General features: G+C 43.6%; 2 protein-coding genes across 5 annotated transcripts in view; both read left to right on the top strand.

Annotated features, from left to right (window-relative positions):
* The window catches only part of MEGF9 (multiple EGF like domains 9), a 37,394-nt gene extending 27,634 nt beyond the window's left edge, over nucleotides 1-9,760 (top strand). The window contains exons 4-6 of the mRNA XM_085239674.1: nucleotides 86-220; nucleotides 717-989; nucleotides 4,870-9,760. Coding sequence (XP_085095800.1) covers nucleotides 86-220; nucleotides 717-989; nucleotides 4,870-5,324 — 863 coding nt within the window. The 3' untranslated portion in view covers nucleotides 5,325-9,760. The remainder of the gene's footprint in view (nucleotides 1-85; nucleotides 221-716; nucleotides 990-4,869) is intronic.
* Nucleotides 9,761-12,732: 2,972 nt separating this feature from the next.
* The window catches only part of CDK5RAP2 (CDK5 regulatory subunit associated protein 2), a 72,687-nt gene continuing 61,150 nt past the window's right edge, over nucleotides 12,733-24,269 (top strand). For 3 of the 4 annotated variants that reach the window (XM_031556169.2, XM_003211223.5, XM_031556168.2), the window contains exons 1-7: nucleotides 12,734-12,906; nucleotides 13,043-13,104; nucleotides 14,266-14,333; nucleotides 18,561-18,671; nucleotides 19,690-19,766; nucleotides 20,819-20,942; nucleotides 22,986-23,137. In XM_031556169.2, the coding sequence (XP_031412029.2) occupies nucleotides 12,854-12,906; nucleotides 13,043-13,104; nucleotides 14,266-14,333; nucleotides 18,561-18,671; nucleotides 19,690-19,766; nucleotides 20,819-20,942; nucleotides 22,986-23,137 (647 nt within the window). In that variant the 5' untranslated portion in view covers nucleotides 12,734-12,853. Of the gene's footprint in view, nucleotides 12,907-13,042; nucleotides 13,105-14,265; nucleotides 14,334-18,560; nucleotides 18,672-19,689; nucleotides 19,767-20,818; nucleotides 20,943-22,985; nucleotides 23,138-24,269 lie in introns of all 4 variants that reach the window. The other variant, XM_031556170.2, reaches the window with a different exon arrangement.

Below are 24,269 nucleotides of genomic sequence, written 5' to 3'. Positions count from 1 at the left end.
CTAATTGCAGTACACCACGTGGATTCATGCTCCAAATGCTCTGCTCCAGTTCTGCTGCCAACTGGCTGCTGTGCTCTTTCCCCAGGCACCTGCCTGCACTGCCAGGGCAACACGGAGGGGAAGCACTGTGAGCTCTGCAGGAGTGGCTTCTACAGGAGCGCCCACAGCTGCCTCCGCTGCCCCTGCTCCACTGTGGCATCGACCGGCACCTGCCAGATCCGTAAGGCTCTCCTTTGGGTCTGATTCCTCTTGGTCTGAGCTCTTCTCAATGTATTTCAGTTAAATTGCTGCTCAGTGTGCAACAGCTGTGTGGCCGACTTGTAGCCGCTGGGTCTCCCTGTGCTGGGACCAGGGCATCTTGCTGGAAGCAGTGCCACCAGGTTGCTGCAGATTGCTGGCAGCCTCGATCCAGCTGTTTCCTGAAACTGGCTGCTTGAGATGGAGACATTCAGGAGCAGGCATGTTTGCTTAGCAACGTGCCGAGCATGCTCTGTGATGCTGGTACGAGGCATCAGAAACCCACAAAGCTTTTTATTCTCCCTAGAAACAGAAAATGCTGCAGTTAATATAAAATATATTTATAGCTTAAAATTTGAGATTGATTAAAAGTCAGTGGTCACTGATCTTTGTCTTAGTTGTTCACAGTTAGTCCCACAGAACAAACCCCACAGAGAGGGGCTATGGCACACACCTCTTCTACTTTCTGTATTCTGCAGAGCCCAGTGAAGCTGCCCCAACGTGTGACAAGTGCAAAGTTGGCTACACTGGCCCCAACTGCAACCAGTGTGCCAACGGCTACTACAACTCCGACAGCATCTGTGTCAGGTGCCAGTGCAATGGGAACGTGGACCCCACACTGTCCCCCAGCATCTGCAAACCAGAGAGTGGCGAGTGCATCGGGTGCCTGTACCACACTGCTGGCTTCCACTGCCACGAGTGTGAGGACGGCTATGTCAGGGACCCCGAGGGAATCAACTGCACCAGGAAAGGTAAAATGTGCTCCTGGGCTCGGGGCTGGAACCCGCTGTGTGTGTCAGATGTGCGTGAGCTGCCTGGAGGCTGGGGAGGGGGTGCTGGTAATTGCTCATGCGATGGGTTTGGACTCAGGAGGGAGCGGCTTTGAAGTCTTCCAGGGAAAACAATGAACCCCTTGCCTGCAAAAGGTTTGACTCACGGTGGGCACGGGGAAGACTTCCTTGGGAAGATTTGTCCTCCGTTACCAGAAACTCAATGCAGCCAATATTGAAACGAGCAGCAGTGATGGATGCACTGCTTGCCCTCGGCGTTCTGCAGATACCTTGAGTTTCCCACACAGGTCAAGACAGTGTGCTGAGGAGAAATCTACTTGCAGTGTATTGAAATGTAGATTTTCAGATTTCTGTTCGTTGATGTATTTGAGCTCCTAGTGCCCAATGAACTGCCCAGATCGTAGACTCACAGAATGGTTTGGGTTGGAAGGGACCTCTAAAGGCCATCAGACTCGAGCTCCCCTGCCACGAACAGGGTTGCCAACCATCAGGCTGCCCAGGGTCCTAGTTTGACCAATCCATTTTAGTGCACTGTTTAGTTCCATGCAAAGAGCATTCATAATAACTTTTGTCACCCCTGATATTGTGCAAATAGTGACCAACTCGGAACTAATCTAGATATTGTTGTTTTGGCTTTGTAAATGGGGAAGCTGAATCTTCCCTGAGAGGTGAGAGCTGGGCTTATGCAGCAAGTGAATGCCAGAACTTAGTGGTACTTGCTCTGGGGTCTCTTATCTGTCTTCAGTGTGCATCTGAGATGCTGCGTGTAGCATCCTCAGGTGCAAGCTGGCTCTGGTACTTAGAAAAGCTAGAGCATAGTGAAACTCAGAGTAAAATCACAGAAGGTAGTGGATATCATTGTTCCTCAAGGTGGATCTCCAGCTCCATGCATAAACACAATTCCAGCGCTCTTATGTGTTAGGTAAGAGAACCCATTGTTCAGGAAGTGTACCTGGACCCAAATTCATCCCTGTCACCAACAGAGATTTTATCCAGATCTTCCATTAGGAGCTAATGTGGTTTTTACTCCCATGCTGCTCTCTGGAGGTGCAATCACCGAGCCCTCTGTGCAGGGAGATGATCAATACAAAGACAGTTGAATGCTCATTAGCTCTAACTTCGCAGATGCAGGGCTGGAAATGACAGTTTTGCATTGGGTCATCCATTATTTCGCTCTGTACAGTTCTGCCATCGTACAAAGAACTTTGTGACCTTGCTCCATTAAAATTCATATGCGTGATTTTGCTTGTATACTTGCAGCTTTCACTGCAATTCGTTTTATTTTAAGGACATTGTTAAGCCAGTTCCTGATGTAGGAGAAGATTGTCTCTGTTCAAAGGGACAAAGATGTGTTCATCTATCTTTCCTGTTTCCTTGACACCTGTTTTTTCTCTTAATGAAAGAAAGTTTCTTTCACTTGTCTAAAAACTGACTTGCTGAGGTACTGTGCATTAACTAGTTTAGCATGTCATTTTCACAAACCACCGGTGTGTGTGAGTGACCTACTTTGGAGTGGCTTCTGGAGTGTAATCCTCACCAGATCTGCAGATGAAATTGTTGGGCTCTGAGGCTCTGTTAAGCCATCAGAGTTGATATGACAACACCCTTTGCACTCCCTGGGCAAGGCTGAAACCAACCTCATCTTTCCGCACGGACCATTCGCAAACCTTATCAGGTGTGATGCTTTAGCAGCAGCTTGGGAGAACAGTCGAGAGTCACATGGGATGACCAAAGTAGAGGGTTTGGATCCCCAGATGTCTGTTGATCCTGCTGCAGTGATGAGGTGCAACAGGGTACAGAAGAAGCCAAAACTGGGGATGCCATCCTGCAGAGCATCACTGTCTGCCTTAAGCGCTGCAGGCACTGCCCCGACTCCCTGGGGCTCACTCATGGCACGAGTTAGTGGCAGCTTTGCAGAAGTTGTGAGCAGAGCAGCAGGATATGATGCTCATGATGAAGCTGCCAAAGCTGCCCATTGACTGAACAGCTGCTGCTCTCAAAGAGCAGGCCTAGGACATCTGGAGAGCTGGCACGGCCTTGCCGAGCAGAAATAGGCACCCTTGTTGTGGCTCAGAAGCTGCAGTCCGCTGTCAGAGCATGGCACTGTTTCCTGTGATGTTGTCATCAGTTCCAGGATATGTTTTCACCCGGGACACCCTTGCCAGCACTAAGCTGGTGCTGACTCACATATAAGGCCCTGAAAAGTCCTGTTTCCTTGCTGGTGAATCAGCCATTGTCTCAGTTCTGTTTTTGCTAATTATAGCTACTGTCCGGATTTGCCAAGAATTAAGTATTCATGAAGGAATTTGGAAAGAATGACTGAATTCCTCATGCCCTTCTCCCAAAGCTGTATCCAGGAATCTCTTGCTCCCGTCATGTTCCTTCTTATTACTAGGTCCCCTGACCTGGGAATTCATCAGCCCGAAGTTAACTCTTGGGAGTTCCCCTGTGGCTGGAGACATGCTCAATATGAGCAGCTCCTGTTGCCATTGGAGGTGCAACTCTGTGCCAAATGAGTCTTTCAGAAGTGGCTCCTCTCCTTGGTCATCATTAGCAGACTCTCCAGGAGAGCTGAATCAGTACAGCGCAGCACCATCAGCTGTAATTGCTGCAGCTGTAAGTGGGTTTCAGATGAAGTTGTGTTTCTGATAGCAGAAATGGAAAAGGGAGGGAAAGAGTGTGCAGAGAGTCCTGTGGAACAATGGGTGTCGAGTAGGTTTTGATTGACTGAGGTTTCAGCTTCTGGAAGATTCTTGCTGCTTTTACTTAAGAGTCTAAAATAGATTCACAGGTTACTCCTGTGAAGGAAATTCTTCATTAGAGTCACATTTTGAAAGATACTCAGGTTCTTACGGTGCTTTCTGAGGCCTCAAGCTCAGTGGGTTTGAAGAAAGCTTAATCACTGTGTTTTCCCACCTTGGAGATCTCCAGCGTTCCCTTCTGGCTGTCTCAGCTCTGGGTAGGGAGCTAACCCTGCAGGGAGGGCAGCTCCTTGGCTGCCTGTGCTGAGGCTGCTGAGGAGGGTGGTGTTGGAAAGGCCCTCTGCTTGTCCCCGTGGTTTTGTCCTTTGTGTGTGGACGTGTGCCTGCAGCAGAGACTAAAACAGGATCTGGGCTGGCTTCCCATGTATTTGAAAGCTTCAGGAAAGCATCCACAGCATTCTTTAGTTGCAGTTCAGCTACCTTCTGCCTCTGGTTGTCTCTACTCAGGCGTTCCTGAGGTTTGTGTATGACTTCATTTGAAAGCAGAACTGGGATTGTTTTGCCCTTTTACATATCACAGTGTAACTGGTGAAACCCAGTACTGAGCACTGTGACAGCAGAATACTGATGGGTCACTGCTTTCTCTTGGTCTTGCACAGGTAAGACAAACATAAATCCTGCCTGGAGTGTTCTGTGTAAGGTGCATAGTGCTGTGCCAGCCCCATTGCTCCAGTGAGGCTCTGCCTTTGTTGGGCTGAAGCACAAATTCTTGCTGTGCCTGGTGGAGTCCTATTTCCATGTGCTAAGTATGAGCTGGACCAGGTGGCTTACTTCCATCACGAGGTCACGTATTTAGCATTGAATCTTGGTTAGTGCACTTGTTATCTGTCTTTGGGTAGTAAACTCAGCTGTCCATCGCCGGATTTTCACAGGATCTCTGCCGTCAGGGAGCACTTAGCTCACAGATTTATTTTAAAAATCCCTGGCTAACCTTTTTTGTGAGCTATTTTGCAGAACATCCAGCTTTTGCAGTGTAGATTTGGTTGACATAGCAACTGTTACATAAGAGTGTGTTTGGATTGCAGTTTATCCTGTTTCTTTATTGATTGCATCTGTATTATTTTTTTTTTGTTTTGTAGAAGCCACTCTTGGCCCAGAAATAACAGAGTTTATAAGTCCTGCTCCGAACACTAGCAAGGCAACGTCACTTCCAACTGCAGTGACAAACAGTACATTGTCACCAACAACTATACAGACTATATTCCCTTTAAGTTCCTCTGACAATAGTACCTCTGCTTTTGCAGATGTTTCTTGGACTCAGTTTAATATAATTATTTTGACAGTCATCATCATTGTCGTGGTCCTACTAATGGGCTTTGTGGGTGCTGTCTACATGTACCGTGAGTATCAAAACAGAAAACTTAATGCTCCTTTTTGGACCATTGAACTCAAAGAGGACAACATCAGCTTCAGCAGCTACCACGACAGCATCCCCAACGCTGATGTTTCGGGGCTGCTAGAAGATGATGGGAATGAAGTGGCACCGAACGGACAGCTGACGCTGACGACTCCCATGCACAATTTTAAAGCTTAGAAGAGGAAGCAATCCAGCTGTTCCAGAGTTGGCTTAAAGAAGTTACAGGGCTTGTTGAAGGGGTATCAGGATCCGTGCCAAGGCTCCGTGCAGAGGAATTTGCTCTTCAGATACTCTTAGCTGAGCATGCTGTAGCTTGCAGGTGAACAGGAGGAAGGTGTAGTACGTCCGAATGCCAGGTAATGTGGTGAAATGCATTCAGTGTGTTGTTCTCCATAAGGACCCATGTAATTCACTGTCGGTACAAGACTCGATTATGCTGATCTTAAAATATCCTTTTTATGTAGAGGTGATGGGGCAGTGAAAGCAATGCCCCATTAATCAGAAGCTACTCTGTTTCCAGCCAACCTAACACTTATGCCTGCATCTTTAGCTTGAAAAGTAGCTTATGAATTAACAGTGGATTTTCAGGAAACAGACCTTTGTAAAGGCTTTGTATTACTTCCTGATGTGAATTTGCTTGAAAAGGAGGACAAAAAATGGGAAATGATTGTTTATTGTACTACCAAGCAAGTAGAGGAGTGAGTTGCACACTTGAACAAAAGTCACCATTAACAGTTTCCACAAAGCTGGGAAACAGGAAAAAATATCGCAAAACTATTGGAGTTAGGGAGGAGAGTAAGCTTTTCCCTTTCTGAGTATTTATACAGGGTGATGATGCTATTAAAACATAGCAATCCACTTTTTTTTTTTTTTTCTAGAAGGGGTTAATGAACTTGTATAGTTTCTGTGCAAGGGAAGACGACAAGACATCTCAGGGTTGCTGTGTACAAACAAAAGCTAGGCTTAATACCCTACCCTGATAGCAATGGTGTGTTCTGTATATAAAATGTAATATATCTTCTTGGAACTGTATTTGTAATTATTTGTAAAAAAAAAAAAAAGTCAACCAAAAAAGCCAACAGCAAAACCGTGGACCCCTCCCCAACCTCCTCTATTCCCCAGTCATATTTTATCATCTAGATTTTAATTGTACAGTGGTTAGTGGCATTGTTTAAAAAGAAAAAAAAATGAGGTTGTTTAAAATACTGTAAATTAGATGGCAATATTGTCAGAGCTGGGACTCTGGCAAACACCCACTGCTTAAAGCTTTTCTTCTAGTGTGTCATTGAAAACTGTTTTTTAGAGAAAATGTGAGTGCTCCCTACTTGCATCTGTCAAATTTCCCTCTTCCTTTAAATACAGAGCGCATAGCCAGCGTTGCCACGAGTAAAGCCTGGAGGTGTCCAACAAGCAGATGGACCTTTTTGTTACTTGTTTTTAAGTCTCAGTACAAAATGCAAATACACTGGCATGGATGCATTGAGAGCCTGCTCTCAGTGCCTGAGCTTTCCTGAAGCTCCTCACGTTTGGGATCTTCGTGCAGTTCCTCCCATGTGAACACGGTGATGGCTATGGCTGGGTGCAGCCTGCTGGCTTCCCTTGAAGGATGAAGGCAAAAATTGCCTGGATTTGGGTGGAAATGGCTTTCAGTCACAGTACTCACAGAAACCGATTTGCACTTCTGGCCTTAAAAGCTGAAAGTGCACGGGTGCTTTCAGGAAATTCATGTAGCACAAGGTGGTGGAGGAGAATCAGCTGTCTAGAATTCTACAAGAGACTAGGTTTTATGGGTGTCCCTGAGTTTTCAGTGGGCCTGGCAGACTGTTGGCACAGAGAGAAGAACAAATGGGCAGCACAGTGTGGGGAAGTCGTGCCATGGGGCGCTTTGCTGGTACTGCTGGGCCAGCCCCACGTAAATCAATAGCGTTATGCTGGATATGCACAAATACTACACCCAACTCACAGGCGACCTCCAAAACAAAGCTGCATCACTGTACGCGTTGGTGCTCTGCAAGTGATTGGTGCTGAGGAGGAATGAAGTACCTGCTAAGGGTCAGCAGGAGCTGGCTGATGCATCCTCAGAGCCGGGCAAAACAAATATTTCTCAGCGTGAGAAATGGTAGGAAGAATGTGGTGATTATTTATTTGCTGCATGGAGGCTTTTCTTATCTTTGGAGACTTTTGGGGGAGTGGGGAATAGGTGCTTTAAACACAAGCACAAAGATGTCATTGCTGCCTCAAAAGCTTGTTGCTTGATTTAAAGGTGAGGCACAGCAAGGAAGGAGAATAGCCAAGAGGACGGTGAGAAATGATGAGAGGAGAATGTGGTATTGCATAGAGGAATGTGGAAGAGATCCTGCTGCCTGCCATGGGCCTGAGTGAGGTCCTGTAGTTCTATAAATTGGGCTGCAGTTCGAGCAATGCTACATTTAGTTATAAAATGGGGGAGGAATGGAGGAGAAAATCTGGATATTGCTAATCCTTGAGTTATTCTTCCAGCTTTTGAAGAGCAGAGTGGTGACAAATAGAGAATTTCCTAAAAATTGTAATTACTTGACAGTGCTCATTTTGTGATATGCTTGCACTTGGTCACTTCATAGGGTGGGGAAAGGTAATTTAGGAACTGTTTGCTTCTGGGACTAATGCTAGCAGGCAAAGTGAAGGATGGGTTATTCACTCTAAGGTTTCCAGAACATTTTAGTAGATGTTATCCTCTTTGCCACAAAACATCTCTTCCCCAGATTTGGTAAGACAGTAGGCTACCTTGTAACTGGAATAGGGTTTAATTTTTCCTCTGGCTGTAAAAATACCAACCATCTGTGAACCGGAGCATGAGTTCAGATGCTGAGCCCTCCCATCCCATACACTGCAAAGGGAAGTGTTTGTGTCTGGGTTGCTTCTGGCCTCCAGAACTATAAGAGCTTTGTGTTTTAGCCCTGAGTTTGAAAAGATGAGGAGGTCGGGATGCCTTATGCAAAGGAGGGTGATGCAGCCATGGCCTGTGGGGGTTGTACATCTGGACAAAGGGATCTAGATGGCATCTGCAGTTGTGATGAGAAGACAGGATGAGAAGAATGGCTGGGCTGGGGCCTGGCTGCCCAGGTTTGGACAGCAGAGGAAAGCACAGAAAGGATATGGCAGTGGGACAGTGCTTATCAGATTGCAAGTTGACTTAGAAGGGCGAACCAGCCATCTCCAGCCAGCCAGAACTTTGGTGTGGAGGAATGATATTTATAAAGGAATACCCCAGCAAAGAAAGAATAAACAGCTTCATGTTTGACTTTGATCTGAGATTAGGTTCTCCTTGCTGCCTCCGTCAATCATGCAGTCATCCCCCAGGGACTGTGGAAGGTGAAGGAGAAGCCCAGCAAGTTACATCTTCGGTCAGCTTAGGTTGGCATCACTTGTGGATGGAGTGCAGAGCCAGAATACCTGTGCCAGGGTATGAAAGGCCACCAGGACCACCAGCCTGCCCTACGTTAGAACTTGTCATGAAGCTTCCCAGATGCTGAGGTTTGCAAATGCCATGGGTAGATTAGCCAGAATGGACTTACTGGGCAGCACTGGGCCCAACTCAGTGTCTATCAGGAAAAGGCAAAGGCATCTAGATGACCTGTAGGGCTGATGAAGCAATACAGATACCCAGAGCTTTCATTTCTAATGGGCCATACCACTGTCTGGGTGCAGTGGTGTGACCACTTTCAGTGGTGTGAGGAAAGGCAGTGGTGGGATGGTATGGTAGCTGGAGAACACAGAAAAGGTACGATGAGGTGAGTAAGGGTGGGAAGCCAGCTCTGCAGGCACGATCCTCGGGGTTGTGAGGCTCTGTGGATCCAGCTGGTCTGGATGGGGTGAGTTCAGTTCCACAAATAACTGAAGGCAAGAGGATATAGTGGAACAGATAAAGGGCAAAAAGCAATGATGTGTCAAAGGCATGAGGCAGCCTGGCTGGCTCACAGTTTAGAAGAGCATTTGATAAGCAAAGTGCAACAGACATGCAAAAGTATGATTGGGTTAATGTGAGTAGATGATCTTAAATCTTAGGAACCACTGTAGCTAGAAATAACTGCATGGAGCAGTAGCCCTGGGGAGCTGTCAGGAGATGTCATCCTTTGGAATGATAATTCCCTTGGACCAGGCTGAGCAAACTTAGCACACTGGATGTCTTTTTTCGAAAGAGGAGAGGATGTATTCAGCATCCTTCAGGTATCCTGGGCCAGTTAACCACTGCTATACAGTGTCTTACCATAAATGTTAAATGCAATGTGAGTGTGGCAGATAATTTGCACAGTCTCCTTTAAATAATGAATTTAAGATTGTATCCTAAAAATACATTTCTCGTTAAAATGAAGTTTTGAAATGAGCTCCCACAGGATTCTGCTCTTTGTGTGTCAGAGGAATGGATTAAAATCAGAAAAATGTGGGCCTTGTACTTGTTCCCAACTGAAACCCATCAGTCTTACTATACATCCAAATAAGGCGTCTCCTAAGCATATGCTATGCTTACAAATGCATTTCTAGGAAAAAAAAAAGTGTATGATTTGAATATATGTCAGAATTTATACAGAAGAATGTTATTTAAAATGAATAAAAATAAATGTATATAATTTGTATCTATGCCACTTGGATTTTTGCATTTGTTTTTTGTTCATTTGAGTTCAGCAGGAGTCTTTGTACAGATAGCAATCAAAGCTGGCTTGAAACCTAAAGGAATGAATCTGATCTCATACCAGTAATGGCATTTGTTCCAAGACAATTATTCCTTCATTATACTGCTGTATGTGAGATGAGAACTGTGGCCAAAAAATGTTTTTTAACATCAGATATTCATTAGTCCAGCTGACACTGTGTCAGATAATCCATCTAAAAACAGATCAGCCCTGTGATCTGTTGTGTCTGCTTATTAACCATTCCAGCTTTCAGCTTTCATTCATGTGTTTGGTAGCTGAACAGCCAACCATCATTTAATGTGATATTCACATAGACATATTTTGTCAGAGATCTATGCAGTCATTAAAAATGAAACCTTCACAGCAAAGAAGTTAGAAGAGGATATTGTATCGTATTTTTTCTTCATGAGCACAATGGGGCTTCCAAAGAAAATTTATGTTTATCACACACTGAAATCCACATCTGTGGCATCAGTAGTATTGGACATATTTTTGACCATGTCTGCAAAAGGACTTATGATAAACTTACAATTCTTTCTCACTTTTCAGTATTATCTGTTTGGTATAAATACAAATGCTAAAGGCTAGTTTTGCCTTTATGCCTAGAATGTTATGTCTAACTCTTTGACTCCTATTAAGCCCTATTAAGAACCCGAAGAGAGGTGAGCCAGCATCAATTAAGTGAACTTAAGAACTATGTGTTCATTCAAATGCTTAACTGAACTAGAGCTATAAAAGCAAGGGCCACACTAGTGAAATTCCAGGGAGTTTATTGAGACCTGATTTGCATTAGCAGAACAATTTGATTCTGCATGACTTAGCTGAGGAGAAATTTTGCTCAGGAGTGAGCGAAACTGAATGCTGAACTATGTCCCCAGTGCCAAGACTTGAGGACAGCAAGCAACCCAGTTTCAGCTGATGTCCTTCCTTGTGCCAGCACCATGCTTCTGCACTGAGCAGCAGGCTGTCACCCTGCTCCCTCAGACTTTGTGGTCAACATAGAATCATAGAATGGCTCAGGTTGGAAGAAACTTTAAAGATCATCCAGTTCTGACCCTCTGCTGTGTACAGGTTGCTTTCTACCAGATCAGGCTGCCCAGGACCCCATCCAGCCTGGTTTTGAACTCCTCCAGGGATGGGGCATCCACAATTTTTTTGGCAACCTGTTCATAGATCATTCCATGTATTTCTTATGCATTTCTTAAACTCCCTTTAGCACTTTGTTTCTGGAGCAGTAAGAATCTCAGACTGGCTTCTGAAGTAGAACACCATTCCAGCTTGGCTTGCTGGTACAAGGATTTTCCATAATCTCCTCAAATGTACTGCTAATTAAGACAAGGTTAAATAACATTAGGAAGATTACAAGAAGTTAATGGCTTTTAGACAATATGTTTACCTTCCTTGCCTCTTGCAGTTGCAGATTTTAAAGCTTTGGGCAGTGCAGTAACCCAGGGGAGTTTTCCATCACATCTACATATGTATGTGTGTACATCTCTGTCCATATGCTATTGTCCATCAGACAATCATTTCATGAAGTGTTGACGAGGAGAGCCCTTCTGATTTTCTTTCAGGAAGGAAATGCTGGGACTCTGCAGACTCACCTCTTGTGGCTGATGGATGCTAAGTAATGCTTAATGGCATGCATCAAATATATAATATCCTTCTGTAACCTTAACCAACACCACACTGGTATTCTAAGTAAATATTCACTAATTTTATGAAGTGAACACTCAGTTCTGCTTTGTAAGGATATGCAGGCATACTGCAGTTGGGATGAAGTGATCTTGGTGCCATGTGGAAGACCCAGTTTTGCACACTGAGCTTCAGCAGGATAGAAGATGAGGCCACTGCAAAAGGGGAGCCGGTCACATCAGGTGACAAATGTTTCTGGAAGGCAGTGGGGGAGTTGAAGGGACCAAGCATATCTTAGGACCCTTGGACCCCAAGTGCAAAACATCAAGCATAGCTTTCTGGAAAGGAGATGAGATTAAGAGCTTAGTTGTACCAAGCAGTACATTTCCTTGCTGTTAGGAGCACCGACAGCTGCTCCACATGCACTCGTGCATCCAGAGAAGAGTGATAGAAGCAGGGATGGGCGGCCCACAACAGCCACACACGCCTGGGGCTGGGACTGGGGCATACCCAGGCTGTCAGCATTCACCTGTTCCCAACAGAGAACAGAGCTGCAGGGAGATATGCCGAGAACATAAAGCTAATCATCACAGCCCAGTCTGTGCCAGCCCTTCGCTGGCCTATTTCCCAGCCAGGTGGGAATCCCCTTGAGGCAGCCCGGTGACTGAGGGAAACGTGACACACTTGGAATGGCCGAGGAAACCAAATGCTGCTGCTGATCCTGAGGGGAGAGTGGTGTGTGTCCCACCCCACAGAGTGTCCTTATGTTACAGTGCCACGAAGAAAAGTGCTCACTGTCTGGATTTCCCCACTTCCCTGGGCCAGTAGCTGCAGAAATATCCCTTTCTCACTGGGAAAATCCCAGTCCTCTCACTCAAGTCTAGAATGTCACAGAGAGGTACGTCAGTGCCGCAGTAGCGCTGAGGTAGAGCAAGGCTGGCCCTCTGCGTGGCTACACTCTGCCTGTGACTGGAACTTTGTTGTCAAACAAGTATTTCACTCTCCAAGTCTGACACTGTGACCTCAGTAAAGATGACGGCCCGCTATCGCCGCCTCTCTGTCTGCTTTAAAAAGATGGCGGCTCTGTACGTCGCTGTTCCTTCCCTCACTCAAGATGGCGCCCACCGCTCTCCTCCCTTGCGCCCAGCTGGCAGTCACCTCCCCGCTCTACCCTCAACCAACATGGCGCCCGCTCGCCCGCCTCCTGCCAGTACCCACAACAAAGATGGCGCCTCCCCTTTCGTTCCCATTGTGCCCTCCTCCCCCGCCCTCCTCCGCGCTGCCTTCAGCGGCTTCATCTCCGTCGACGCAAAGATGGCGGAAGCGGTTGCGGCCGTTTGAATTCCAGCGGAGCCGCCAAAGCTGCGCACAAAGGCGCCGGAGCCGTGGCTGGCTGCGGGCGGTATGGATTCTCTACCAGGGGAAGACATAACGCTGCCGGTGGGCTTCGAGGGCAGGTAGGCGAGCGGTCCGCAGGGTGCGCGGAGCTGAGGTAACCGAGCCGAGCTGAGTTAACCGGGCCGGGCTGAGGAACCGGCCCGCCGCCCCCCGTGGTGCGTGTCGGGCCTTCTCAGCGCCGTGCTTTCTCCGTAGTGTCTCCGCGCTGCCAGACATCTCCCGCGAGGGCCCGCAGCTCGAGCCGGCCGGCTGCCGAGGTGAGGCGGGGCGCTGCGTGTGGGCTGCGGGTCCCGGCGGGTTGGGGGCGGTGACGGGCGCTGTGCGCTGCCTGTGTGGAGCTGCCCGGTTCCCTTCTGTCTGAACGCCGGGGATGGACTCAGCGCCTCACGCTTTGTCTGCTCCCACCTTGAGAACTTTCCTCCTGTGCTGAACAGAAGCTGTAGTTCGATCTATTTTTCTAAATGACGAGGTGTCGTTACGTTCGGCATCCTTCAGGCTGGCTGACAGGAACGCAGAAAGCTTCTTTTGGGATAAAATGGCTGGAAGGTGTTGTATTGAGAAGGTCAAGCTGGTCAAGCTGGCTGTTCTTTGTTCTGCTTTGCGAGCCTAAAGCGCTTGTTTCTGATTTGCCTTTGTTCCTGCATCCAGCGCTGTAACCCGGCTCACCTCGTTGTGCAGAAGCAGGGAATGAAGATTGAGTCAGCCTCACCAGGACCTCCTTGCTGCCAAAAGCAAGCAGTGGTGCTACTGCAAAATAATGTGACGGTGCTCAGTCTGGGCTTGAGGAATGCAGTTTTGTGATTGTTAAGAATGTCAAGAGTTAAAAACAGTTTGCTGGTATTGCCTGGGATGCTTTGAAGACTGGTTACACAATGACTTTGAAAGTACTTTAATGAAGTATTTGAATTCACGTGGGTGTTAGCCTAAGGCCACAGATGCCTCTTTGTACTTCGGATAACCCAAGTGCTATGAGCTGTATACAGTCTTGCTATTTTCATTAAGTTTAGTCTCATGGGAGCTTTGAATGGAAAGGATTACACAGCCCTGTTAAATGTAGTTGTTGCAGAGCATACATACAAGCAGTTTAAATACATATGTGGTTCAGAAGGCATTATGCTTTAGGAATACTGATGCTGGTCGTTTCCAACTTCTGATAGCTTAATAGGACTTCATTCTGATACTGAAGCCTGTTGCGGATGCTCTGAAGGCTTGTGTTTAAAAGTGCCTCTTGTACAGCTTAACTTTGATGTACCTCTTGATTTAAAAGTTCAAAATTCAGAGGTTTTGATAGACCAGATATTGAGAGCAGAAAGAAATCCTGACTGTGACTGGAAGGTAATACTAAAACTCAGTGTTTCCAGAGTGAAACCTATCTTGGATTCCTCTGTCTGAACTCATTCTGTCTCTCCAATGTCCAGGATTACCAGATGTGGCAGAAGACACAGTCTCACCAATCAGAGCTCGGACCATGAAGGACTATGAAAATGTAAGCAGGCTTTTAATGTAAGACTTAGTGACAGAGTTATGTCTAAGGTAATTCTGATATGCTGGCTATGGATTGGACGCTTTGTTTATGTCACAGGTGTGATCTGTAGCTATTTGTGCTGTCAATTTCCATTTCTCTGCCTTCAAAACCAAAGGCAAAATATTGCTGTAAGACAGACTAGCCAGCTGCTGCTCTTAAGTTGCAAAACAGAAATTGGCACCATCTGCTCAGAAGTAGATGCAATCACCGGAAACATGAGAGCGTAGCTGGCAAGTCTGCAATTGGTTCCTTGTATTTCAAGGAAGCATCAAACTTATCTTTATTTATACCTGTGTAGGATTTTGTGTTCACTGACTGTTGCATGGTATCTTGTACATTTATGTACAAGCTCTTGTTTTAAAAGGTCTTCTATCATTGTGACAGTGCTGTAGATAAAACTGGTTTTGGTGCTTGCTGGAATACAGAGGAAATCATCAGATGCTTTTAAAGTGTCAACTGCATTGAATAAACTGTTTATGTTAGGAGCTAATTGTTTATGGCTGCTGAGTGATGTCTGTTTGGGTATAGCAGGACAACACTTCCGTAGAATTTTTTGTGTTGTTTAGCTCAAGTTTTTATGATTGTTTTACAACTTGTGGCTTGCTATCTTCAGGATGTGTCAAGTGTTGGTGGTTTTTAGTGTGCTTCTTACTGCCACTGTTACCCTTAGTAGCACTGCTAAGTCTGAAAGGGGCTTTTCGTCTGAACTCTTTCAGTTTTTCTTATTTTCCTCTGAGGAGAGAGCTGTGCTCTTTGTTTAGAAGTTAGGGTTTGTTTTGGAAAGTCTCAGTAAATAATGTTTCTTACTGTTTCTATTTCACTTCCTTTTATTTTGGAATATTATCTGGGGTAGGACTCTGCTTTGGCAGTATGTGCTTAAAGTCTTTTACTATGACATGCATGAGATCTGAGTCTAGAATATACATTCTGCAAATGGTTTGCTCTCAGCAGCATCCGTTTTCACAGGAGGAAATGTGGTAGAAGGAAAAATCTGTTGTTGGTTATGTATGATGGAGGAGTTCTGTTTCCCTTTTGGAGCAGGCAGAAGAATTGATATCGTGCCTTTTACCATGGTCTGTATTGCTGAGGTGTGTTGGAGATGAGCTGTGTCAGCCTGGGCCTCATTTGGAAGAGGAAAGGACTTCCTGGTGTGTACAGACCCTTTCTGTTAAGCTAAGCTGTGGGATTTCTTGGAGGTCTTTGTGGTTGCTAACAGTACCGGAACGCTCAAAAGATCTCTTAAAGTAATGGCAGAAGAATCTAATAAAGGGTAAATAAGCACACTGGGGTTTCTGCTGCTCCTGTTTTTGAGATTGTAGGTAGCTGGAAGGCTAAATGTGAGAAAAGGAGCACTCACTTTTTTTGTCCTTGCACTGTTTACTTAGCATCCAGAAGCCGCTAGATGTGCTTGGACTGACATCATAAGCCTGCTCTTATCCTGCCTTAAAACAAATCTGAGTTAACATGCTAAAGGCAGATACAATTCCTGATAGCTCCTGCCTGGAGATGAGTGTGTGTGTGTGTGTGTGTGTGTGTGTGTGTGTGTACATACACATGTGCATTTGCTGATCTTTGGGCTATGCTGTTTGCTTAGGATGTGAGAACAAAATGAAGGAAGAGTGGGGAAGAACTTGGAAGGAAAGAATGGAAGAACTTGTCTTGTAGTTTGGGGAGACCAGGATGGATGTGGTGACCCTTGAAGGGGGCAGTGGGTGGACCTATGTGGGAAAGGTCTCTTTTATCTCTTTTGAGGGCTGGGGAACGTACAAAGGCAGATAATCCTGGAGGTGTTTATGATGTGTCTTCGAGAAGGGAAAAACACCAGTGACTTTAAATGCAATTTCGTGGACAAAAATGAAAGACTTCATTAATTGAGGACCTTGTTATGATTTATTAGATGCTCATGAGTAGAGTTATTGGTAGCAAGTTAGGGTACTTAGTAATTGTCTGTATGTGGTTCTTCGTTTGTATTTTTGTGTGGCTTTATTTTTATGTATTTATTGTTATTATTGTCTTCCTAAACCCATTCAGAATTGTGCTGTCTTGTAAAATGGCCTCTACTGACAAAAACTGTGCTGTGAAACCACAGCTCCTGTTGACAGATGCTGCTTTGCATAAAAATGGCTCTGTGCAGACTTGGAGAGGAGCTGAGCTGAGCTGGGGAAGTGGTATTTGCTACCATGGTGTCTGTGGTGTGTAATTTTCCATGCAGTGTATTATGTTTCCCTCTGTTTTCATGAAGTCTTTACTGTTTCTCCTCTTTTGTTCTTATGTACAGACATGAAAATGTAGAAAGGGCATTAAGAGTGGGTCTGTAAATGCAGAAGGAAGGCAAGAGAGTTGCCACGAAGGTTCCTTTGCAGTGTGAACTTGTTCAAATTTTATAGGTTGCTTTTTATTAAGCAATAACTTTTAATTGTTGCCTGCTCGAATTCACTTTGCTCGGGGGAACTGAATGTCAGAGGGAACACTTAGTTCACTTCTTCATTTCTAATGGTACAGTATGTTTGCTTGTCTTCTGAAAAAAGTATGCTTAAGCTCTTTGGTTTAATTCTGTTGCCACAGAAATACATGAGAATAGAGTTAAGGAATGCTGAGATCTGAAATTGTTTTTGTGTTTTTTTTTTTTGTTTTTTTTTTTTTTAGCTCAGATCTGTAGTGAAAGTATGAAGTCCAGCTCTTATCACTTCAGTCTTTGATGCTTGGGCTTTTTCTGAATAATTTTCTGATGGGTTTAAAAACAAATAGAACTGCAAGGTGTGCTCTCACTTGTTGCAAATAATGCTCAATTTTTGGGAGCAAAGCTGAGTAAGATGTGAAAGACAACTCTACAGCCTTGCTTGCCTGAAGAAATCATTAATTTTTGTTTATTCCAAAAAAGGACTTCAGTTTTGAGCAGCGCTGAGAGCACTGTGCTCTGTGAGGTGAATCAGAACACAAAGTTGCATTGGCCTAATGCTCACATCCATCTGAATGCTCCTGAATACTCCTTCCAGTTCCTCAGGATGCCTCGTGATCCTCAGGAGGTGTCATGCTTTAAGCAGTCACCACTTCTACAGTTACAGTTGACGTTGCTGTTTGTGGACGTTGGGTTGGAAGCACAGGGATACAAAGGGAGGGAAGGAGGTAATGTGTGCATTGCTGCTGCTACTGAAGACAGCTTCTGCAGGATGTGTGGATGGGCCACAGAGCTGTTACAGTCCTCTGGATTTCTGGTTGCTTGGGTGATGCTTGCTTGTGAATAATAAAGGGGCACCTTGCTAGGCAGAGATTGTTAGAGTGGAAGAGATTGTGAATGCAGGTGGTGAGAGGAGTTACAGAAAAGAGCCTTCCTAGGCTTACACAAGCTGAGTATTATAAAAATTGCATTGGTAATAATTTTTACAAGTGGTACTATACTGTTCTGGAAAAGCCTACGTAAATGTTTTATTAGGAGCTCTGTAGCATATTAAATTTCCTTTTGCTGAGAGCATCTGACAGGGGTCACGAGGCTTATTTGAATGAATGTTTTATGCTTGGCCTCTTAAAACATTTCAGAGGGAAACTCTTTTTAATGAAACCATCAACTATGTTACTGCTTCTTCTAGTGCAAAAGTCATAAGTCCTGAAGGACATGTACGAGAGGCCATTTTTTTTCCCAAAGAATTGTGCTATGAAACTTATAGGAGCGGATAAAGATTTTATTGGTAGTTGATTTGGCTCTGCTGCCTTGTGTGCCTGTGGCTTTTCTTCCTGTGAATGATGCTCCCATCCCATGTTTTTGCTGAGGAAATACTTCTGTTCCAACATATCTTTTCAGATTTTGCTTAAACTCTGTAGAATGGGGAAAAAAGTCTGGTTTTTTTTTTTTTTAGTCTAAAAATATTCTTTTGGTTTCTCTTATAAAGTCAGACAATGTTTTAGTACTTAGAGGGGGAGTACTGTAAAGAGCACTGTGTGACAGCATGCTATGCTTATTAAACAATACTCTTCTGTAATTATGATTTCAGTGCCAGCGTATCAGAGCTTTAAGAACTAAAAATACACATATGTATGCACACACATGCATGTCTCACCATGGTGGTTGGATTCCATCTCAGTAATTGTCTTTCACAGTGGAGAGCAAAACCAAGTGGATGCAGTTCTCCCTTTTTGTCTTCCTTGATTTGAGACTCATGACGTAGTTGGCTCCTTTTCTTTCTTTCACAGCAAATCTCCGATCTGAAAAAAGAGAACTTCAACCTGAAGCTTCGTATATACTTCCAGGAAATGCGAATACAGCAGAAGTTTGATGGTCCCACAGAAGATATGTACAAAATTGTATGTGCTTAGAATATCATAAGATAATTATGTATCTCTGAAGAGTTTGTTTAATGGAAAAGCTGCCTATTTTCCTTCTGAATCTCTCAGCTGGAACTCTCAGTATGACTATCTTATTCTGCCCTCTGACTGTTCACTGGAGGAGTCTGCTTCCTTTCTAGCAGTTCTTTAATGGTATTTCACCAGCTCTGTGGCAGCCTGCTTATCAAAGTGGCAAACTTTCCAGTCTCTGTGGAGCAGTTTCCTCTGAAGCATGTAGATGAAGTTGTGTTTGGGTTGTGTATAGCATCTTGAATAATTGCTCTACATACCTCTAAATCAGGAATTCATCTGTTTGGTTCCTATCTAAGCTTATAGAAGAGAAGGTGAGGTTTGGTTTTCTTATTTAAGATTGAAGCATTTACTTTTTTTGTCTGCATTCTACAAGGCATTCATTTTGGTAATGCAGTGGCATTTAGTCTCCACTGTAATGGAATGGAAACTTTAGTTTTTCTTGGTGGTTGTCACAGTAGTTAAGTGCATAGCTGCCTAGCTAGGTCATGGTTTCAACTGAATATTTTTAATTGGTCTATTCTGATCTTCTGCTGGTTTCTGGCTTGTCTTGTAATGGTAATGTATTGAAAATTCTGTCAACTTGTGTCCAAGGAGTTCTTGTATGATGTGTTTTCCCAGGCTGTAAGAAAATCATTTTAAAATGATTAAAAGCCTCAATAATCAGATTTTAAAAAGAAAATCACTAGAAATTATAGCTTCCAAGCTCTAGTAACTCCCAAGTTGATTCGCATCACTTCCCATTGTAGCTCAGCCCACACATGGGTGCATAGACTTGCTTGAATACAGTGGTCCTAAATGCTTGACCCTTGTAGAATGTGCTTTCATAAGCTGAAATTGCTATGCTGATCTTATCCCAGTGACACTTTATTTGCTGTTCCAAGCAAAACTAATCTATACGGTGACATTAACTTATGCATATGGTGACCTCTGAGTTCTCTGAGATGCTTTCATTCTTATGTTCTAGAACATCGAGCTGAAAGTTGAGATAGAAAGTCTGAAGCGTGATCTGCAGGAGAGAGAGAAACTCCTCATCAAGGCCTCGTAAGTACCAGTATATTAAAGCTATGTGTTATTTAAGACTTCCAGGGTCTTGCTTCTGTCTGTGTTTTTTCCTGATGCTTCTGGAACAAGAAGAGTGCAAAGTAGCGTTTTAGTGTTTAGTGTTTTAAAGTTTTTCTAGAAATTGTCCCTTGTGATGCTGGATTGAAATGTTAGTTTTTGTACACAATGATGTTGTCACAGAGTAACTTATACAGTGGAATGAAGTTAATATTTTTTTCAGATAAATGCAACTCCTTAGTAGAGAATGGGTTGGCATCCCTATCAGCATTAGCATAGCTTGTATAATAACTCCCTGTAGAGCTGTTTCCTTCTAGATAGCAATTTCAAAACGAGTCCAAGCTGGCAGTGACAGCTAATAACTGCTACGCAGGCCTCAGTTGCAATGGAATTTTCTCTGTGGCTGACATTACGTGGCATTGAGTTGTTACTAATTGCTTTTTTCAGTAGTTTGGAGTTCCAAGTAGATCCTGCAGACCTGATTAATTTCCATTTGTAGCTGTAAGAAAGTTTCACTGGACTTTGAATGGAACCTTGCATGAGTTCATAATAGAACATGGAATTTAGAGTGAAATCATAAACAAGTACTCAACCTTTGCTTAGTGAGGAAGTATGAGAGAAGAAGGAGCTGGTAAGGAAATACTAATGACTGAAGAAGTGATTAGGAGAGGTATCTGCAGCTATGCATCTTCAGTTTATTCCAGTGCTGTTGCTTGTAGGTAATACAGCTCTATTGAAGGCTTGATACTTTACTTGAAAGCTTTAAAAATATGCAAGAAATAGTAACTATTTTTCTTTGTGTGCTTATTCATTGTGACAAGGCTTGTGTGGAGTTCTCGTTGCTGTACATCAAGCAGAGACTATACCACCAAAATTGTTACATGCTGTGTAGATGTTTGTATTTTTGCCTTACAGTGGCAAGCAGGTACAGATACAGTAGAAGGAACTTCTCTGTAATCTATCAACTGCTTTCACTAAAATGTTTTCTACTTTGCTATGCAATGGGATTTCGATTATATATTATGGCCTTTCAGAAAGGCAGTTGAAAGCCTGGCCCAGGGTGGTGATGCTGAAATACAGCGTGTGAAAGAGGAGGCACAAAAGAAGTTACAAGAAATGGAAAGAATCTTGACTGGCAGAATAAACCTTCTGGAGGAGGTGAGTGCCTAAAACGGAATGAATAGTTAGAAATCTGTACTTTGTACTATTATCTGAGATTTGAGACTGTGATAGGTCTGTATTTTCAAAATTGCTTCAGCTTTCATGGAGAAATAGCTAGTGCAAATGCAGGAGAAGAAAAGAGGGGAAAACCAAAACAAACAGTGAAAGTACCATTAGCTACTCTTAAAGCACTGAATAGGAGGATAGCAGTTCTTCAGGAAATTCCTACCTTTGGATGCTATTTGGATATGTTCATAACAGACCTTTAAGTCTGGAGTTCCAGTGAGGCAGCTTTGTTTCCAGAGCTGCAATCTCTGTTTAGAGGAAGAGGGGCTGCATTTTGGACACTTGTTCTGGTAAGGTCTCAGCTTCATAAATAGTTGAAACCACTCTGTAAGAGCTCCTGTCATGTAGTTGACACAGTTTATTCCTGTATTTATTTCTGAGCCAGTGCTGATATCTTAACAGGGGAATTGCTTCTTGTTCTTGTTTTGTAGTGTATAGGCACCACGAGGAAAAGAATTGTCTCTGTATGAATAACATGCTTCCTCAGAAGCAAGGAGACTTCTCTTCCTTGTAAAGAACAAATCAGATATTGAATGGCCTGTACTGGAAATATTTAAGCTCTATAAGTAAACTCATAATTGTTTTTGCATCATTGAGTGCATATACTTAGGCAAAGGATTATGTAACTGTATCTTTTGAGAGAATAGAGATCTGGTGCTCTTTTGTGAGTAAATAAATAGGACAAGGTTAAGCTCCAGTGTTTGCTTTTCTGTCTCTAAAGAATGATTTGGTCATAGAAGGTATTGTAGCAGTCTCATAATGCTATTTTCTATCGGATTAAGCAGTGAGCTCCTTCAGAGCTGAGCTGTGGGGATTCACCACGACCTTTTCTGTAGCAGAACTGGGGTTTCTCAAAGCATTCCTTGTGCTATTGCCGAGGTAGAAAATATCCCAAATTACTTATTGGAAAACAAAATGATTGATCAGACTGACGTTTCCTAAATCTGACATGTAGAGTAGCAGGTATTTTCTCACAGTGCTATAGTATTTTCTGTAGCCTGAAGGTAGGGTTGGCCTCTGACATGAATTTTATTATGCTGCTGGATGTAAATACTGCAGAGCAGTATTAGTCTCTTGCTCATGTAATGCTGTATAGATTCACAGATCCAGGTATGAATTTCCATTGCAGTTTTTGACTGAAAGACGAGTGCTGATGGGGAGGGGAGAGGAGCAGTGAATTCTAGTGGAGAAGGGCTTTTTCTTCACACCCCATTCCTCAAGAGATCATCTTTGGAGGGGAGGGGATTACTTGTTAGGCTTGAGGGAGGCTGATAGATCATAGAAAGCAAAACTCAGTGAGCACAGCAGGGAAGCTTACTGCAGAAAAATGAAGATCTGAAACAAATGTTATGCAGTATATGACAGGTTGCTTTTGTGCATTTTTGTTTTGTTGGTGGCTTTTTGTTCCAGTCAACTTCTAGTGATCCAGCTCACTGGGCTGGAGAACGTCTGGGTGTTTTCTCTATTTCTATTGCTGTCCAAAGGAAACATGATATGTGCTTTATCAATGCTTAATCAATCATCTTGGAGTTCCAGTTAGCTACAGTGAGACTGTGAATATTGATTTTTATCCCTGATTGAATAAAACCTCCTTTAATCTCTTTAATTTCTGTCTGTTTCTTACGGTGGTGGGAGGATAGTGGGGTAGAGACAAATTATTTTAAAGCAAATTATCATAGCTAAATCTAAAGCCATAGCAGAGGGACACTTCTGTTTTTATTTCTGCTGTTGGGCAGGGAATTTGATTTGCTACTTTGAAATGAACTTCCCATCTTTATGTACTGCAGAAAATTGATTAACCTGAACTTTTCATGTCTATGTTTTCAAGAAGTGTTTGCAAAGTGCTTGAGATAATTTGTGTGTTTGGTAAAGACTTTTCAGTGCATGAAAAACTTCTGTATTTTGTTCTTGTAGGCATCAAAATGGTCTTTTTCTTTTTTTTTCTTTTTTTTTTTTAAATTATTTTAACTACAGAATCTTAAAGCTGCCCAAGAAGATGTGGAGAAAGCCATTGCAATGGCAGAGAAGGAGAAAGCATTGAGAATTGTTGCTGAGCAGAAACTTTCTTCATTTACAAATGCTCCTGCAAAGGATCTGGATATGATTGCAGGAACTGAGAAGGACAGGTCAGAACACTTGCTGGTGATAGTGATATTTCTAACCAGATGGAAGTTCTTTTACTGTTGAAGTGCAAAGAGTCAGCATGGGTATAGACTGTAATGATTTGATCCTTTCTTGAGATAGATGAGTGTTACTAGATATCCCATCAGCTTGTAAATGAGTGCAGCAACCAGTTTACGTGTTGCATGACAGCAAAATCTTTAAAAGATGTCTGAAAGTGTAAAAGAATCAATGTGCATGTGACATGGTGTCCTGCTTTAAAGCTTTTTTTGTAACTGCTGTCTTATCTTCTGCTTCCTGCTTTTGAGCCATTGCTTAAGTAGAGATTCACTCCTATATCTGTGTTCACTTGCAGCTTTCATAGTGTTTGCATGCGCTTCAGTCTTGGTGTATCTGTTGAGGTTGGTAAAATCTAATGGGAAAAGGAAACTGTGTTTGAGCTTTATGGCTTTGATTTGCAAAGCATTGGTTTTGCTTTGTTTGGCAGGTAGTTGAAAAGGTGCCCGAGTTGTTCTTCAGGCAGGGAGATGTGTACAGTCAGATCTCAACACTTGGAGGACTGATTTTATTTATTTTTTAAATATATTTAGGATAAAATACGTGTCCCTTTAACCTAGTAAAGCTTTTGTAACTCGGGTGCATGAGCCTGGGAAGGAAGTGAGAAGAATGTTATAATCTGTAACGCTTTGGAGTATCCTTTCCTGTCCTTTTCTGACTGAACCCTGAAGTTAGCTGCTGAGTCACTGCATAATTGGTCTGCCCTGGTAATGGTAAGATATGTTGGCCTGAGGCTTTCATTTATCAATTTAATAATACAGTAGGACCAAAGTAAGGTTTGTAGTGTTTTTCAGACAGCTCTTATGTAAACATACAGATTGAAAACTGCCCATCCGAGCTCCTGCAGTATCATAATTTGATGAAATCGTTCTTACTGCACGTTAGGTGATACTGCAGTGATTGAAACTTGGCTGTTAGGCAGTCTTGTTCCCTTATCCCTTTATCTTCCCTGTCTTCTTTCAGTCTCTTAGACCTCCATGTGTACACGGTTGCTCTCCTGAGTGATACGAGCTGAAGGAGTGTTACAAAAGTGATCCCTTTCCAATGTACTTCAGTTTCCAGCTCTAGAGCTGGCGTGAA

This window comes from Meleagris gallopavo, chromosome 19 (genome assembly GCF_905368555.1).
Source record: "Meleagris gallopavo chromosome 19, MGAL_WU_HG_1.1, whole genome shotgun sequence".
Classification (NCBI taxonomy): domain Eukaryota; kingdom Metazoa; phylum Chordata; class Aves; order Galliformes; family Phasianidae; genus Meleagris; species Meleagris gallopavo.
This window is presented reverse-complemented; position numbering and strand designations above follow the sequence as displayed.